Source organism: Musca domestica, unplaced genomic scaffold (genome assembly GCF_030504385.1).
Source record: "Musca domestica strain aabys unplaced genomic scaffold, Musca_domestica.polishedcontigs.V.1.1 84, whole genome shotgun sequence".
Lineage (NCBI taxonomy): Eukaryota > Metazoa > Arthropoda > Insecta > Diptera > Muscidae > Musca > Musca domestica.
In genome coordinates, this window is record NW_026712417.1 from 1,509,725 (window position 1) to 1,527,749 (window position 18,025).

Sequence of the window (18,025 nt, forward strand, 5' to 3'; positions counted from 1 at the left end):
CGTCACCGGAGCTGGAACCCATTACGAACTACAGATACCATTTTTGGACCAATCCGTGCAAAAATGTGGCGAAAATAATCAAAATACCGAATATTGGGAGATACGTGGACCAATTTATATTTTATTTTCAATTCCAAACATCCTAGAAACTATGCATATTCTTGTACCAAATTTCGAAGCTCTACGTCACAAATGTGGGCTGCATCGAGATTTCAACAGACAGACTGACTGTTCGCCCCATTCTTCTGTAAGAGTTGATTCAATGATTTCGTGAGAACATAAAAGGAATTTTCCCATAACATTTTTTCTTCTTAATTCCAAATTAAATTGTTTATTAAATCAATTTCTTTTTTATTGTTTCATTCTCTTTATCTCTTCTTCCAGCAACCGATGGCGTTCTACCAAACTGCCAAATAAAATGCGATGCTGAGCCATGTAAAAACGGTGGCATTTGCCGTGAAAATTTCGCCAAACAAGAATCGAAATGTGACTGTGAACACACCAGCTTTTTGGGTGAATTCTGTATGGAGGAGAAGGGTGCCGACTTCAGTGGCGAATCGACGCTGCAAAGGAAATTCGAATTGAACGGCAAAGTCGACTATGTCCGTCTGCAGTTGGCATTTTCTTCGTTGGACTTGCGTCGGGCCAATCGTGTCATGCTGCTATTGCAGACGGCGGCTGACCGCAGCTACTATCTTATGATAGCCATAACAGCTGATGGTTATTTGCTGTTCGAGGAAGACCGCGAAGGTCCGGCTGTGGGGGCACGCATCGATCGGAATTTCCTCAACAACGCCCGACACTCGATATACTATCAGCGTAATCAAAGCGAGGCGACGCTCTATATTGACCGCGAACCGGTGCCATTGGCACCCATCAGTGCGAGGGCATTAACACCGTCCGCTGATATGGGTGCTAATCGTGTACAAATCGGTGGTATTAATACCACAGATACACGTTTTGCCGTATTTAAGAGTTACAGTGGATGTTTGTCAAGTGAGTATACAAAACGGGCGCACACACACACACACATATTCACATACACACAACATAAACGAAATTCACTCACATACACACAATTTACACATTGTTGCTGGGGGAATACACACATGTGAAGATAACAATATATGTATGTGTAAACGCTGTAATTCATGTTTGTGTTAGTTTAGGCCATTGTTAGCCTATTTAAGAGGGGTTTAGTCACTTGATGCACCGTTTAGTCACACACAATCCAAACAGTAGCATATGAGACATTCCGTAGCTTAACGAAATAATTGCATGGTGTGGTAATATGAATGAGATACAAATGTGATAGGGGCAATGCGTATAGGATGTGGACACAACACAATATCAAAATTATATTTAGATGGTTTGGAATATCAAACATTGGAAGCACAATACCCATATTTTCAATTTTTTCGAAATTGTTGTGATCGGCCTGCTAGGCGAAACGGTTGAGTCTAGAGTCTTGAAATTTTGCATGTGTGTCAATATAGAGGGGTGGATAAGGTTGGGTTGAGATTGTTTTTGGAGCGAGTATTAAAATTTGTATACATTGTATCGTGCAAAAGAATATCATTTACTATAATATAATATAATATAATATAATATAATATAATATAATATAATATAATATAATATAATATAATATAATATAATATAATATAATATAATATAATATAATATAATATAATATAATATAATATAATATAATATAATATAATATAATATAATATAATATAATATAATATAATATAATATAATATAATATAATATAATATAATATAATATAATATAATATAATATAATATAATATAATATAATATAATATAATATAATATAATATAATATAATATATATAATATAATATAATATAATATAATATAATATAATATAATATAATATAATATAATATAATATAATATAATATAATATAATATAATATAATATAATATAATATAATATAATATAATATAATATAATATAATATAATATAATATAATATAATATATATATAATATAATATAATATAATATAATATAATATATATAATATATATAATATTAATATAAGATAATATAATATAATATAATATAATAATATAATATAATATAATATAATATAATATAATATATATAATATAATATAATATAATATAATATAATATAATATAATATAATATAATATTAATATAATATAATATAATATAATATATATAATATAATATAATATAATATAATATAATATAATATAATATAATATAATATAATATAATATAATATAATATAATATAATATAATATATAATATAATATAATATAATATAATATAATATAATATAATATAATATAATATAATATACTATATAATATACTATACTATATATATTATATACTATATAATATGCTATACTATACTATACTATACTATACTATACTATACTTTACTATACTATACTATACTATACTATACTCTACTATGCTATGCTATACTATACTATACTATACTATACTATACTATACTATACTATACTATACTATACTATACTATAGTATACTATACTATACTATAATATAATATACTCTACAGGGTGAGATAAAAAACTTGGTCACTTTTGGCACGAATTATGGCCATCAAACGGCCAATGAAAACGTCACATGCTACCCGAATGCTGCTCTGCGCCATTATGGCCCATTGCCGGCGAAGCGCTTGCTCGAGGTGATCGACACTTTGGTAATTTTTAGTGCCAACCTTGCTTTCCAAAATACTCGAGAAACCGCATTTTGTAACCATTCTTGGGTGGCACGTGCTGAGTGCGATGGTACTAGTTCTGCGGCCAAAATATTTGCGTCCCCAAGCCTTTAATACACCCTCCAGAATATTTTCGCGATAATATTCGGCATTTATTCTGATGCCACGGTTGATTAATACGAGCGGAGAGCGACCATCGGCTGTTATGGCGGCCCACACCATCACCATGGCCGGCGCTTGAGCTCTGGTGCCCAACCGAACGTGTACATTTTCAGCTGACCGCTTTGGCAAATAAACACGATCATTTTGTTTGTTTTCAAACTGCTGGACAACGAATGTTTTCTCATCGGAGAAAACCAAATTCGGCAGTTTACCACTTTCGGCCAAGCGAATCAACTCTTTAGCTCTTCTGAGTCTATTTTCTTTCTGTTGCGATGTAAGTTCTTGCACTTTTTGGAATTTTAATTGCTTAACCCCGAGCTCATTTTTCAATATTTGCCGAATAGTTCAGCTCACGAGCCATTTTTCGGCCACTGCAACGCGGGTTTCGATCAAGTCGCTTCTTTACTTTTCGAACCATTTCTGCTGATGTTCCGTCCACTTCCTTGACTTCGGGCTACGCTACCAGTATCACGGTAATTGTTTAATAATTTATTCACATTTAAATGCTGGAGTGCTCTAACGATAGCCACTTGTGGTTTTCGAGCCAAATAAAAAATTATGGAAAATTCTCACCAAAATGCTTTTGTACGCTTGTGAACAATGTCGGACGAGTGGCTTAGAAATGACAACAGTCTGAACTTGGTTGCAATTTGTTCCCCTTATCCTGTATTTTTTAATTTATTTAAAATAGCGGAATTTTTTAGTTATCGATATTTTTCTGAAACCAAAAAAAAAAAAAAACATCAGAAGCAGAAGTTACATTTAAATAAATAAAAATGGCCCGAAGTTTTCAAATTTTCAATATATTTTGATTTAATTTTTTAATACATTCCTATCTAAGAACGGTTGGTTTAAAAGTGTACAAGACATGTTTTAAATTTCTTCACTACAAAACCCTAGCCTTTGAGACTCCTCCTGCATACCCCATCATCGTCAGAGGACGCCAATTTTAGGCTCAGTTGTTCGAGCTTTGGCTTGTTGTGTACTCTTTTCAGCTTCATAATATTTTATCTATTCAACTTAGATAAATCATTATCCGCATGTTCATATTCGAGTCAATTTTTCCTAGATAATCTGCAATATGCGAAACCACACAAACAACAGCCTCTCATACATTCTGTTTTCCACACCCCAAAAAAAACACACACAATATGCAAATTTACAACACCTAAGTTAAGGCAGTTAACGGGCATTACTTCTTGCCGAACATCAATAAATTTGCCAAGATCAGCCATTTGTTCTTTAAGCTACGCTAAGTTTTTGACACCGGGCCCGAGTGAAACAAAAACGCCACAATTTATGTGGGGACGTGTCTATAAACAACCAAACAAGACAAATTGTTTCAATGGCCAAAATGCGAGAAAAAAAAAACAAACTTAAAGCAAGGCGAAATTGAAAACACAAAATTGGACATTTTTATTTGAGTATCAAAAAATAAAAAATGCTGGAAACTTTATTAAACAAAAAACCTGACACCCATACAGACATACACACACACACACACACACACATAAAATGCGTGATTCAAACACTTTATAAAAATGTTTTATGTACTTCACTCTCCATCATGGCAACAATTTTATTCATTTGCCGCGAATGGACGTGGACAACAAAAAAAATTAACAAATATCCTCCTGCTCAATGGTCAAATAATTTAAGCTTAAAATATATTCATTTATTTTCGATTAAGCAACGTTTCGATTAAGGTCTGCAGAGTAGAGCACTTCGTGGTGCTCTGAGTGCAGGGAAGGCAGCCGAGTGTGGTTGCGGGAGGTTGGGTGTTTGTTTGGATTTAATGTTTGATGTTGCATTCTGTTTTTTGTTGCACTCTACCACTCCGCATTCCTTCTACCGCACGACCATCATAATCTACCTCTAGGGTAGCACCACAAATGCGTGGCTGTCATGCATGTGCATGTTAAGAGTTTTGGGGTTTTTTCGGTCGGTCATAACAATTTTTTAGTGAACTTTATTGTGTTATCCTTTTTACTGTCATAAAACTTACGCCAACAAACTGAAAGCCAACTGCACACCAACACTGGGAAAAAATCCAGAAATCTCTGTATGTTTCTGTGTATATCAACAACAATGGGAGTTTATCGTGTTACCATGCTCGCTCGCTCGCTCGCCCCCGACCCCGAACCCTGCCAACAGAAAAAAATGTGTGCACAAATATTTCGTTTACTTTCAGAGCAACAATGAACATGACTTTAATACCGCATGAGTACCCGAAAGATGACTGCTTTCCAAATAATCCACCAAGGACATAACATTTCAGTTTAAATTTTAGTTTTACATATACACACAAGAGTTGCGTGAGTGTGTACGAGTTGTCATTGTGTTTGCGCCGGTGGGTGTGTGTAAGAGTACTTTCGAGGATGTATAAAACATCAAATGATTTTTTTCTCAGTTTTTTTTTTTTTTTTTTTTTGAAAAATGTTTAAAGAAGTTTTGACTTAAAAGTATATAATTGAATTCATAACTTATTTGCGGCATAACAATGTAATATTTTTGTATGTTTAAGTCATTTGTGACAGGAATTTTTTTATTTTGAATTATTATTTTGGTAAGAAAATTGGGATTGTACAGTACACCCGGTGTCGTATCAGTGATAAACCTGTAACCATATAACGTATACGCTCTCAGCATCTGTAGCATAACATTTTTTGTTTAAAAAAAATATCGTGCTTATAACCTCTGGCTTATGGCTATGTTTGATATGGTAAAACATTTGCCTTATAAAAATAACTATTTAGGCCAAGTACGAAAATTCCAATATCGGACCATTCTGATTCCCTGTCCACAAGGGTCCACACTTTCTGATAACTCTCCCGAAAACCTTCAAAATTTTTAAAATGGTACACATAAAAATGTAGCTGATTCTAAGTTTAGTCCAAACCTCAGTAATCGTAAAAAATTTAATTTAACTAAGGGCGCCAAAATTTGTAAAAAAAAGTTTCAAAAAATTGAGTTATGAAATGGAAAATTCATAAATGTCTTTAGAAATTATATCTGATGTTATGAAGTTGTATATATGGGTCCCTTCCTTCTGGTACTTCCTCACAAAAGGTCAATATTTTGGACAATTATGGGTATGGAAATTATTAGATACTTCCTCGTGATATCGCACTCTCCCCTGACCTTTGGATATATATAGCTATAGCTTCCATTTATATGTTTCATCAGATTTAGTGTTAAAGGTTTGGAGTTTTAAGTCCCTCACATGTGAAATAAGCACTCCACAAGAATGATATTTGGTACCAAATAACTAATGGAGCTCAAAAATATCTCTGTCCAGTTTATATCTTTATCCGCTTTCGGTTTTATTGTGCACCAAATAGGTAAAATCAGCACAAATGAACTGAATTTTGGCAATTCCGACTAAATTCATCGTAGAAACAAGATTTAAAATTTGGTGAAATTTGGAGGTATTTTCGAGCTGTATCTGATGTCCGGTATCAAATATCATTGTTGTGGAGTGCATATTACTATTGAGAGGGACTTAAATACAAAATCGAATGAAACATACAGGGTGAGATTAAAAAACTGCAACCAACTTCAGACTGCTGTCATTACTAAGCCACTCGACCGACAACTGCTAAAAGTATTCCAGTGACAGCTCATTACATTGTTTACAAGCGAACAAAAGCATTTTGGTAAGAATTTTCCAGAAAAAAGTTATTCGTGATGGAATTCATGCATGATAGTGTGATTTCTTTATATTTGGCTGGAAAACCAGAAGTGGCTATCGTTAGAGTACTCCAGCATTTAAATGTGAATAAATCTTTTGTGTCTCGTACCATCACTCGTTACCGTAATACTGGTAGCGTAGCTCGACGTCAAGGAAGTGGACGGAAGAAAACAGCAACATCAGCAGAAATGGTTCGGAAAGTAAAAAAGCGACTTAATCGAATCTCGCGTCGCAGTGGCCGAAAAATGGCTCGTGAGCTGAATATATCACAATATTCCATACGGCAAATATTGAAAAATGAGCTCGGGGTAAAGCCATTTAAATTCCAAAAGGTGCAAGAATGTACACCGCAACAGAAAGAAAATAGACCCAAAGGAGCTAAAAAGTTGATTCGCTTGGTCGAAAGTGATGAAGTGCCGAATTTGGTTTTCTCTGATGAGAAAACATGTGGGCCGCCATAACAGCCGATGGTAGCTCTCCGCTCCTATTAATCGACTGTGGCATCAGAATAAATGCCGAATATTATCGCGAAAATATTCTAGAGGGTGTATTAAAGCCTTGGACACGCAAACTTTTTGGCCGCAGACCTTGGTCATACCAACAGGCCTCAGCACCATAACCATCTCACTCAGCACGCGCCACCAAAGAATGGTTACGAAATGAGCTTCCTCGCTTTATTTCCAGCACACAATGGCCGCCAAAATCTCTGCATACCAATCCGTTGGACTATTGTATCTGAAGTATTTTGAAAAGCAAGGTTGGCACAAAAAAATACCAAAGTGTCGATCACCTCAAGCAAGCGCTTCGCCGGAAATAGGCCAAAATACTGCAGGGCAATATTCGGGCAGCGTGTGACGGTTTTATTGGCCGTTTGAAGGCCATAATTCGTGCCAAATGTGACCAATTCGAACAAATCTGTTTTAAAATTGGATGATATTTTCGACATTTTTTGCTTTCATTTATGCAGTTTTTTTTATCTCACCTTGTATATATGGGACGTATAGGTATACCTTAACCGATTTTCTTCCAGACTGCGCACCAAATATAGCTTTAACTGAACTAATTTCCACTAAATTTGTACACTTGTTTTTAGGCTCAATTCGATCGTATGACAAATTCCATATTTGGCGCACAATAGAAAGCAAATCCGACGAAGATATTTATGGGAGCTAAAGCTAAATGTTGACCGATTGTTTCAAACTTTAACACGGCTCGTCCTTGGATCGATCTAATGATTTGTGCAAAGTTTCGTCTCGATCGAGTAATAAACACGATCTGCACTTTGATTACAAAAATGCATGGACAGACGGACATGCATGAATCGACTCAAAAAGTGATTCTATGAAGATCATCAAAGTGAGCTATGGGTCTATCTCGCTTCCTTCTCTATGTTGGAAATAAATACAGAAAGACATAAAGGCCTGACCATATTGTGGTATAGGGTAAAAAAATCCTATCCACAACTGCTTGAAATTCACCCTACTACCTACTTTTACGTATATTTACAACGGCTACTTGGTAGTGAATAAATGAAATGTAAAAATTCGGCTTGTAATTTTTCTTAAGGAATAACCATCATTTTTAACCTACTGTAAATGTCAAAGGAATGTGGTTATATTGCCTTGTAATGAGCAATTCGGCAAATGTAGCCACTTAATTTTTCCGGGATGGAGTTGGAAGCATAATACCATGATAATCTGACTCTCCCATACATAATCTGTAAAATAGTTTGGCAACTCGTTAAACTTCGCTTTATGTCTTTTAAGATCAAATATTTTATTCGCGTGATCAAAATATGTATAAGCTTAAGTTCTTTTAAAGATTATAGATCTTCTTCCAGGAATACCTTAAATGAGTTTCTTAGAGTTTAGCTTCTTTTTTATTGGTAGAAATCTTTCATCTTCAATTCTCCCCTTTTTAGACCATCTATAAATATTCTCACATCCCCTCCTTTATCATCCGTCAATCATTTAAATCATTTTCCCTGAATTAAAAGTAAAAACCCTTGCAAATTAACTGAAATTGTATCTTCAATTATTTCCTACAGACATTTACATACAAGTAAACAAATATATAATGAAACCACTGGAGGAGTATATGCTATTTACCAAGTCTGGGGCAGACAATATAACCGTCATCAACCCACAGGGAGTGCGTAGTGCACAATGCGTTGCCAAATTCGATATAAGTGAACAGCCATCGCAGGAGCCAATGGTCAATGTCAGTATGGTGAGTATGAGAATGACAACGAGTATGACAAAGACAACTACCCACAGCTGCTATGAATTCCCTGACATTTAACAAATTCAAATTAGCAAGCCGAATTCCAGATCTTTTAACTTTTCCCCCATTGGGTGGGGGCAGAACTTAAAATGGCAGCCTGCATGACAAATTCCATTTAAATATTTACATATTCTCATATTCATGCCTCTACCCTCCCCCCCCCCTTAAGTACACAGATCAATAGTCCAGTTTTCGTTTTCATTTTGCCCTTCTACAGAGTGCCGATAATTGGGTGGAGGAGCCACCACAGCGTGTACCGTACGTTGCCAAATATGTCTACGATGTCTCAACGAAGGAGGATTCCACACAAGTGGTTTTCATAACGCTCACCTCTTTGTTTGTCATCATTGTCATTTGCTGTCTCATTGAGGTCTACCGCAGTCATTTAGCCTACAAAAGACGCATCGAACGTGAAACGGATGAAGACATTATCTGGTCGAAGGAGCAGGCAACCAAGATGCACGAGAGTCCCGGTGTGGGTGGTCAGCCGTATGTTTACAAGGCCGTAAGTATTGTTCGTGCGTGTGCGAGTAAATACATGTGTATGTGTGTGTGTGTGCGTGAGCTTATGGGCCATGTTGTGCCCACATGTGTGCACTTAACACAAGAACATGCTGGACATGTTTGTCTTAAATACTTTTCCTTTGTTGAGATACATTTTCGTTAATTGATTTTCATTGTTTTTATTGTGTTTCTACTTTGCCTTCATCTTCTGCCACGTCATTTCCTCTGACTCGACATTATCTATTATTACAGCTGCCGGTCGATGATAAGAAACCAGGTAATGGTGCACCGCTGGTGGGTATCTTGAAGAATGGCAGTATCAAGAGGAATGGTGATCTGGCCTTACCTCAACTAGAGACACGTATCGTCGAAGAAGATGAAGAAGAAGCGGAGGCTGAGGCCGAAGCCGACAAGGAACAAGAAAAGCAGGAAACAAAAATTGAAATAAACGAGAACACAAATACCAAAGAAAACAATGAGGAGGATAAAAAAGCAACAGCAGATGGACCCAGTGGAAGTCCACAGGCATCAAACCAGCCCACCGTCACAACCAAAGATGTAGGAAATAATGAAAAACAAAAGGAAACAGAAAAAGCAGAAGGTAATTAAATGGACTATATGAACTATTTGGATAAGTGAAGGGAGATTATGGATAAATTGGCCCAGTGGATAATTTATGCCACATTGGATAAATTATCTAAATTTGATAATTTATCCAATACAGAAAATTTGCCCTATACTATTCCACCAACTTGTTCAATTTATTCAAAATGGATCATTTAACCAATGTAGATAATTTATCCAATGTAGGTAGGATAACCCAACCAATGTAGGTGGATAATTTATCCAATGTGGATAATTTATATAATTTATCCAATGTGAATAATTTATCCATATGGGAAAATTATCCAATGTAGATAATTTAACCAATGCGGATAATTCATCAAATGCGGATATTACATCCAATGTCTATATTTTATCCAAAGTGGATAATTTATCTAATGTGGATAAATTATCCAACGTAAATAATTAATCCAACGTAGATATGATATAAAATGTTGTCTATAATTTATCCAAAGTGGATAATTTATCCAATGTAGGTAGGTTATCCAACGTTAATAATTTATCCAATGTGGATAATTTATCTAATGTGGATAATTTATCCAACGTAAATAATTAATCCAACGTAGATATGATATAAAACGTGGTCTATAATTTATCTAAAGTGGATAATTTATCCAATGTAAGTAGGTTATCCAACGTTAATAATTAATCTAATGTGGATAATTCATTCAACGCGGATAATTTATTTAATGTGGATAATTTATCCAACGTAAATAATTAATCCAACGTAGATATGATATAAAATGTGGATAATTTATACAATGTGGATAATTTATCCAATATGGATAATTTATCCAATGTGGATAATTTGTTCAACTTGGATAATTTATCCAAAGGAAGTAAATTATCTATCGGGGATAATTTATGCAATGTGGATAATTAATCCCACTTAGAAAATTTATAGAATTTGGACAATTTATCGATCGAGGTATAATTTATCCAAAGTAGATAAATGATCAAAAACGTGGATAATTATCCGAAAAAATAAAATATATCCAAAAACCTGGATAATTATCCAAATAAAAGTAAAATTTATCCAAAACAACAAAAAACCAAACGTGAAAAATTTAATAATTGTTATTTTTTTATTTTTAATTTTATTTAATTAATTTTATTATTAAAATTTTATTATTTATCGAACGAGGATAACTTTTTCAAACAGCTTAGATAATCCACCGCCATTCGCAAAACAAATATATTAAAATATTCCCCTTTCCAGATCTCCCCAAAAGCACAACTCCCACAACCACAAGTTCCACCCCAACCACTACATCCTCACAACCCGAGGATAAATTAGATAATAAATCTACAACGAAGGATGCGGATAACAATAAACCCGCAAACGAAAGTCCAACTTCTCCCGACCGGACAACATCACAGTCCACAACTCCCGCTGAACCCCTTCCAGAGAACGGTCTAAAGACTTCGTCGTCATCGACGACTTTAGACCAGTCAACGGTAAGCATTGCAACAAGTTGTCGTTCGTCTAACGAAGATATTCCCTATAAAAGATTGGCACCCATCTGTACCATTAGCGAGACATCCCTTAATTTTGAGTGAATAGTCTAACCGCACACACACCCGTCATGATGACAGCAACAACTACAAATACTTAAAACAAATGCAAAATAACGGCAAATGAGATCTGCAATTGCAATACGACCCCCAAAACCACCGATACCGTGGAGTTCACTACAACAATAACAAACAATAACTTCTTCCGATCATCATTATAACGACAACAGCATACATTTCAATCTAATATAATTTAATGCATGTTTAGAAGTCCTTTGCTTGTCCTTTTTAAATTGTTGTTTTTTTGTTATAGTCTTTATCATTTGTTTTGTTTCTATGCATGTTTTAAATTTTTAAATATTAAAATTTATATATTTATTTAAATTTATTTTCTCTTTAGCATATTTACTAATATTGTATAGTTTGTGGATAATATTGAAAATTGTATATGCAAATATTGAGGTGGAACGAATTGAGTGACCATTTATATGGAATATTCGTATAATTTTTTTTTTTTAAGTTCTGAATTTATAGCCCTAACATTGATTAATATTTTTGAAAATTATGACATTCATAATCATAATTTATAATTAAATATTGTGAAACACAAGAAATAATTGTAGGAAAAACGACAAAATTAAATTTTTTTGTCTATAATTACGAGGAAAATCCAGCAGATTATGAAAGGAGTTTGCATTCCAAATTAACCTAAATAGAGGCAGCAAGTTTCTCCCTCTTCAAAATTTTTTGAAATATTTGGATTAAGATTAAATCTAATCCGCTAATTCGACAATATTACTGATAACAATACGAGGATTATTTTGATCGAAAATGTTAACCCTCAATCGAGTCACCAAAGGGGTCTTTCTTTGAAGAAATATTAAAAAAAACTTCTTCTAAAATACTCTAAAAATTGTTTGTCATAAAATAGGTCCTAAAATATATCAAATACACCTTTACAACAGGAATTCATATTAAAATTCATAACAACACCAGTAAGGAAAGGTCAAAAGTCGGGTGGGGCCGACAATATAATACCCTACACCACTGTGCGTATTTAGTAGAGCTCACGTAACAAAAATATAATATTGGGAATATATGTGAAGTAGATCATAACAACTTTGAACCAAATAACAATGATATATATTCCGATAAGTGTTGTATACAAAAATATTTATCAGAGCAATAGATATACCGGACCAAGTTTCACTAAATGGTAAAATTCGGTTGAATATTAAAAAAACAATTGGCAGAGGTATTTTCGAGCAGTATCTGAAATATCATTGTTGTGGAGTGCATATTATGCATGTGAGGGACTTTAGCACCAAATCGGATGAAATATATATATGGGAGCTACAGCCTTATCTGAACCGATTTTCATCAAAATTAGAAGTACGTGCTTCTTAGGTGAATTCCGTCGGAAGTACCAAAATGCAGTCCATTTGGGCTAATATTAGCCATTTAGTGCACAAACAACCTGAAATCGGATAAAGATATATATGGGTTCTATATGAAAAAAAATTGGCAGAGGTATTTTCGAGCAGTATCTAAAATATTATTGTTGTGGAGTGCATATTACTCATGTGAGGGACATAAACACCAAATCGGATAAAACATATATATGGGAGCTGTAGCCATATCTGAACCGATTTTCACCAAAATTTGAAGTACATGCTTCTGAGGTTATTTCCGTCGGAAGTACCAAAATGCAGTCCATTTGGGCCAATTAGCACAAAACATCTGAAATCGGATAAATATATATATATATATATATATATATATATATATATATATATATATATATATATATATATATATATATATATATATATATATATATATATATATATATATATATATATATATATATATATATATATTGGGTGCTATATCGAAATCGAACCGATCTTGACAAAATTTTAAACATTTATTTCTTAGCTGTGTTTGATATCTTATACCAAAGGTTATTGATGTGGAAGGTATATTACGCATGTGAGGGACTTAAAACCCCAAATCGGATGAAACATAAACAGGGTGAGAAAAAAAAAACTACAACTAAGCCAAACGCCATAATTTTTACATTTTTTTTAATTTTTTTTTGAGTAAAAGCAAAAACTGACGGAAATAGCATAAAATTTTAGAATAATTGAAATTGGTCACCTTTGGCACGAATTATGACCTTCAAACCGGCAATGAAACCACTCTGTCCGAATTTTGCTCTGCGGTATTTTGGCCCATTCCTGGCGAGCGCTTGTCTGTGGTGACAGACAACTTGGTATTTTTTAGTACCAACCTTGCCAACGGATTGGTATCCGGAGATTTTCGTGGCGCAAGGTGCACATTTTCAGCTGACCTCTTTTGCAAGTAAACAGGATCATTTTATTTGTTTACAAACTGCTGGACAATGAATGTTTTCCAAATTCGGCAGTTCACCACTTTCGGCCAAGCGAAGCAACTCTTTAGCTCTTTTGAGTCTATTTTCTTTCCGTTGCGGTGTAAGTTCGTGCACTTTTTGGAATTTCGATGGCTTTAGCCCGAGCTCATTTTACAATATTTGCCGAATGGAATATTGCGATATGTTCAGCTCACGAGCAATTTTTCGGCCACTGCGATCAAGTCGTTTTTTTTACTTTTCGAACCTTTTCTGCTGATGTTGCGGTTTTCTTCCGTAAACTTCCTTGACGTCAGGCTACGCTACCAGTATCACGGTAACGAGCGATGGTACGAGAAACAAAAGATTTATTCACATTTAAATGCTGGAGTGCTCTAACGATAGCCACTTGTGATTTTCGAGCCAAATAAAAAATTCTGGAAAATTCTCACCAAAATGCTTTTGTACGCTTGTAAACAATTTAATGAGCTGTCACGGGAATAATTTGAACAATGATCTTCAATATTTGACGTTTTTATGGACATTATTCACCGGAGTTGCTTCAAATTTCGTTTTTGGAATTAGAAATGAGTACTACAGCCTGAGACAAAAATTGCGTTTGCAGGCCCACGTCTTCATATAGCCTTCATATAACGGTACTTCCCAATTTTCGGTATTTTTATGACTTTAGCGACATTATTCACCGGAGTTGTTTCAAAATTCGTAGAGTTCGTAATGGGAACTACAATCGTATAGCCCCATATATCAGTATCTCCCTATGTTCGGTATTTTGACGACTTAATGCACAATATTCACCGAAATTGTTTGAAATTTCGTATTCTAAGTTCCATATAGAGACTACAACCTGTGACCTGGACCTGCATAGACGATCTGTCAATGTCCAGGTCCAGGTCTTCGTATAGCCCCTATATAACGAACCTCCCTATATTCGGTATTTTGATGATTTTAGCGAAATTATTCACAGGATTTTATTCAAGTTTCGAATTTGAATATTGTAATGGCTTATGATAAAAGTTGCCTATACAGATGCATGTCTTCATTTAGACTCCAATATAACGGTTATATTCGCTTTTTAATAATTTAACAGAATTTTTAACGGATTTTATTTTTTGGAAAATTTCTAAATTCGTTCCAAATAGCGATATTTGGTTCTTTAGTTCAAAGAGCAAATGTCTTGAAAAAATTTAATGAGAGAGTCCAACTTCTGGCACATTTTGAGTTCCACTTACGACATTGAAATCAACTGAATACAAATTTTCTTGGTAGCCTTATAATATCAAAACATACATACACAGATTTTGTTTGTGTATGTATTGTTTTAAACAACATTCCAAATAATTGCTCTGATCCAGAACCTGCAAGAATCTATAGTTGTTTCGATATCATAAAGGGACAATCGGTTTTCTAAAATTTTGTACATTCTGGAATGTTTTGAAAATCAGTTAAAATTCAATGCTACAGCTTTTGGACACAATAAATTTTGAGTTTGGAAAAACAAATTATTGAGAAAAAAATCGTGACGTTCCATTAATATTTCTTAATTTTTTTCAAAATTTAAATAAAGTGAAAAAAATGTCAAATGAACAAAACAACTTGTTGTGTTTGTTTTGACCATTTAATCAATATATCAATCTTTCAACCTTTCTACTAATAAATCAGTCTTAATGGGTCTAGTATTTAATTTTACACTAAAACAAGTAAGCAAAGGCTACAGTCGAGCGGGGCCGACCGTTGAATACCCTACAACACTATAATAAATGATACAGATTATATAGGCGACATACTCGAAAGAATTCCACAAGATATTGTAACAAATAATAAAAAAAAAAACCATCAGGTTTCGTTCTCTAATTTTCGAATAATAACAACTTTAACTAACTTGCTCATTTCCAATTTATTAGTAGATATTGCACGTAAATGGTCTTCCTAGATCTGGAACCAATATTTCCCAAAGACCTATAATCTCTCAGAAGTGGCAAGAGATTAACATTTATTATTGGTTTTTGACTGAAACGCAACTATATGAGATACAGCCATTTGACTATATTCTTCAACGAAATCAGCTTTAACGAAATAGTCAGAAGTGCGTCTTTCCTGTATTTGTGAATTCTCCAAAAAGACACTGGAATGGATATTTTCGTATTTTGTCTACAAAAGTTGGCAAACTATTTCACACATTAAATATTTTTGGATGGCCATCCAAAACTGCTTGGCTTTTTGCAATGCCCGTAACCCCCATTCAAATGTGCGTGAGGATCGGGCAATAATTACGACCTGCTGACAATTTTGCAGTTTTTTGGTCCATTTCAACCCCTAAATATATGGCGATCATCTCCAAAAAGAGTAGGCTTCTATTCTGACCCTCATCTTATCCCCATGCAAAATTTCGTTAGGATCGGGCCATAAATGCGACCTGTATATGATATCCTGATATCCTAACTACTTAGTTTTGTTAGCTGTAGAAATATTACCAAATGTTTAATTCAAAATGAAAATATGCCAAAAATATGACAAAATTGAAAAAATATGAGAAAATTTTACAAAATCAATATTTTCATCTTTAGAGAGATATTTTTATGCAATTTTTTTAGACGTTTTCTCTTTCCTGCCAAGAGGCCATTTTGACTTAATGAGAACTGTTGAAATCAGTTCAGCCGTTCTCGACATATAAGAGATCTTTCAAGCATATCTTCTTTGATAGACATATATATCGCACATATTTTGCTATATATCCGATTTGATGGATGTCATGGCTTTGTGATTTCGCCGGGATTTAAAATATTCGCGGTTTAATGAGAAAGAAATAGGCTTCTATTCTGACCCTATCCCCAACTTCGTGCAAAATTTCATAAGGATCGGGCCATAATTGCGACCTGTGGCGTGATTACAAATTAACATGGACAGACGGACAGACGGACGGACGGACGGACGGACAGACGGACGGACGGACGGACGGACATACATAGCTAGATCGACTCAGCTCGGCGAGCTAGGAAGATCCATATATACTTTCCTATATGGGAAACCAATATTTCGAGGTGTTACATAAATTCTGGCCCAATCAAACTTATAATACCCCCAACACATAGTGTTGTAGGGTATAAAAATATATACCCCCCACCAGTAGCTGGAAGGAATAATACATTTATCATTCAATTTATAATTTCAATTTTTTGCATTTCTCGTGTTTTCAGCTCATTTGAATTATTTGTGGACATTTTTCAAAAATATGAGTCTCGATTTCTTAGTTCCACCTTAATATTTCAATTTATGTAATTTAAGCAAACACGCATTTTTTCACACAAACGCCAATTACACACTCACACAACTGATACACTCCTCTTTATAACCTCCACCAATTATTTATACATAATTAATTAAAAACATAATTTAATTGAAAATTAAAAACAGTAAAATGAAACAAACAAAAAAAACGTATTGTAAATAGAAACATATATTTCGCTATCTCATATAATATGCAAACACTCACACACGCACACATATGTGTGTGTATGTGCACATAGATATTATTACATTTTCAAAGAGATTTTTTTGTTCAATATTTTTATTACAACTAAATCGATTTGCAATGATTAAAGTGTTACACACCTTGCCAAGCAAAGAGCCACACACACACAGAGAAAACAATAAATGAACGAAAAAGAATTAAATAAATAATCAGCCTCAGAAGCGAAACGAATCGCAACGAATCGTATGTAAATCGAATCAAAATTGATTTGTTTATTGATTTTCATCGAATGCAAAAATTTCAAATGAAATATTTATAAATTGTTACATTAGATAACATGTGCGTTTACTGTTGTTCAGTGTTGTCGGTGTTGTTGTTGTTATAGTTGTTCAACTAATTTCCATAAAACAAATTTGTGCATTTATTATGATTATTACATCCGGACATTAGTCAAATATATAAAATTTGATAACAATTTCCCAGGCCAGTTGCTGCTGCTGCTGCAGCGTTTTTGAAAACAACAACAGCAATCAAATCATAACAAAAAGCATGCATGCATAGATTTGCATTTGACATATTTTGTACAAATTTAGTAATGAAATAATTTATTTATTAAATTTGTGGTGATTATAATT

The 18,025-nt window shown here is 33.9% G+C and overlaps 1 protein-coding gene across 8 annotated transcripts in view; it reads left to right on the plus strand.

Moving 5' to 3' along the window:
- LOC101887310 (axotactin) overlaps window positions 1–18,025 on the plus strand; it is a 238,775-nt gene that overhangs the window by 200,971 nt on the left and 19,779 nt on the right. For 7 of the 8 annotated variants that reach the window (XM_059131289.1, XM_020039625.2, XM_059131292.1 and 4 more), the window contains 5 exons: window positions 385–996; window positions 8,651–8,832; window positions 9,104–9,391; window positions 9,643–9,991; window positions 11,234–11,472. In XM_059131289.1, the coding sequence (XP_058987272.1) occupies window positions 385–996; window positions 8,651–8,832; window positions 9,104–9,391; window positions 9,643–9,991; window positions 11,234–11,472 (1,670 nt within the window). Of the gene's footprint in view, window positions 1–384; window positions 997–8,650; window positions 8,833–9,103; window positions 9,392–9,642; window positions 9,992–11,233; window positions 11,473–11,525; window positions 11,914–18,025 lie in introns of those variants that run through there. The other variant, XM_059131291.1, reaches the window with a different exon arrangement.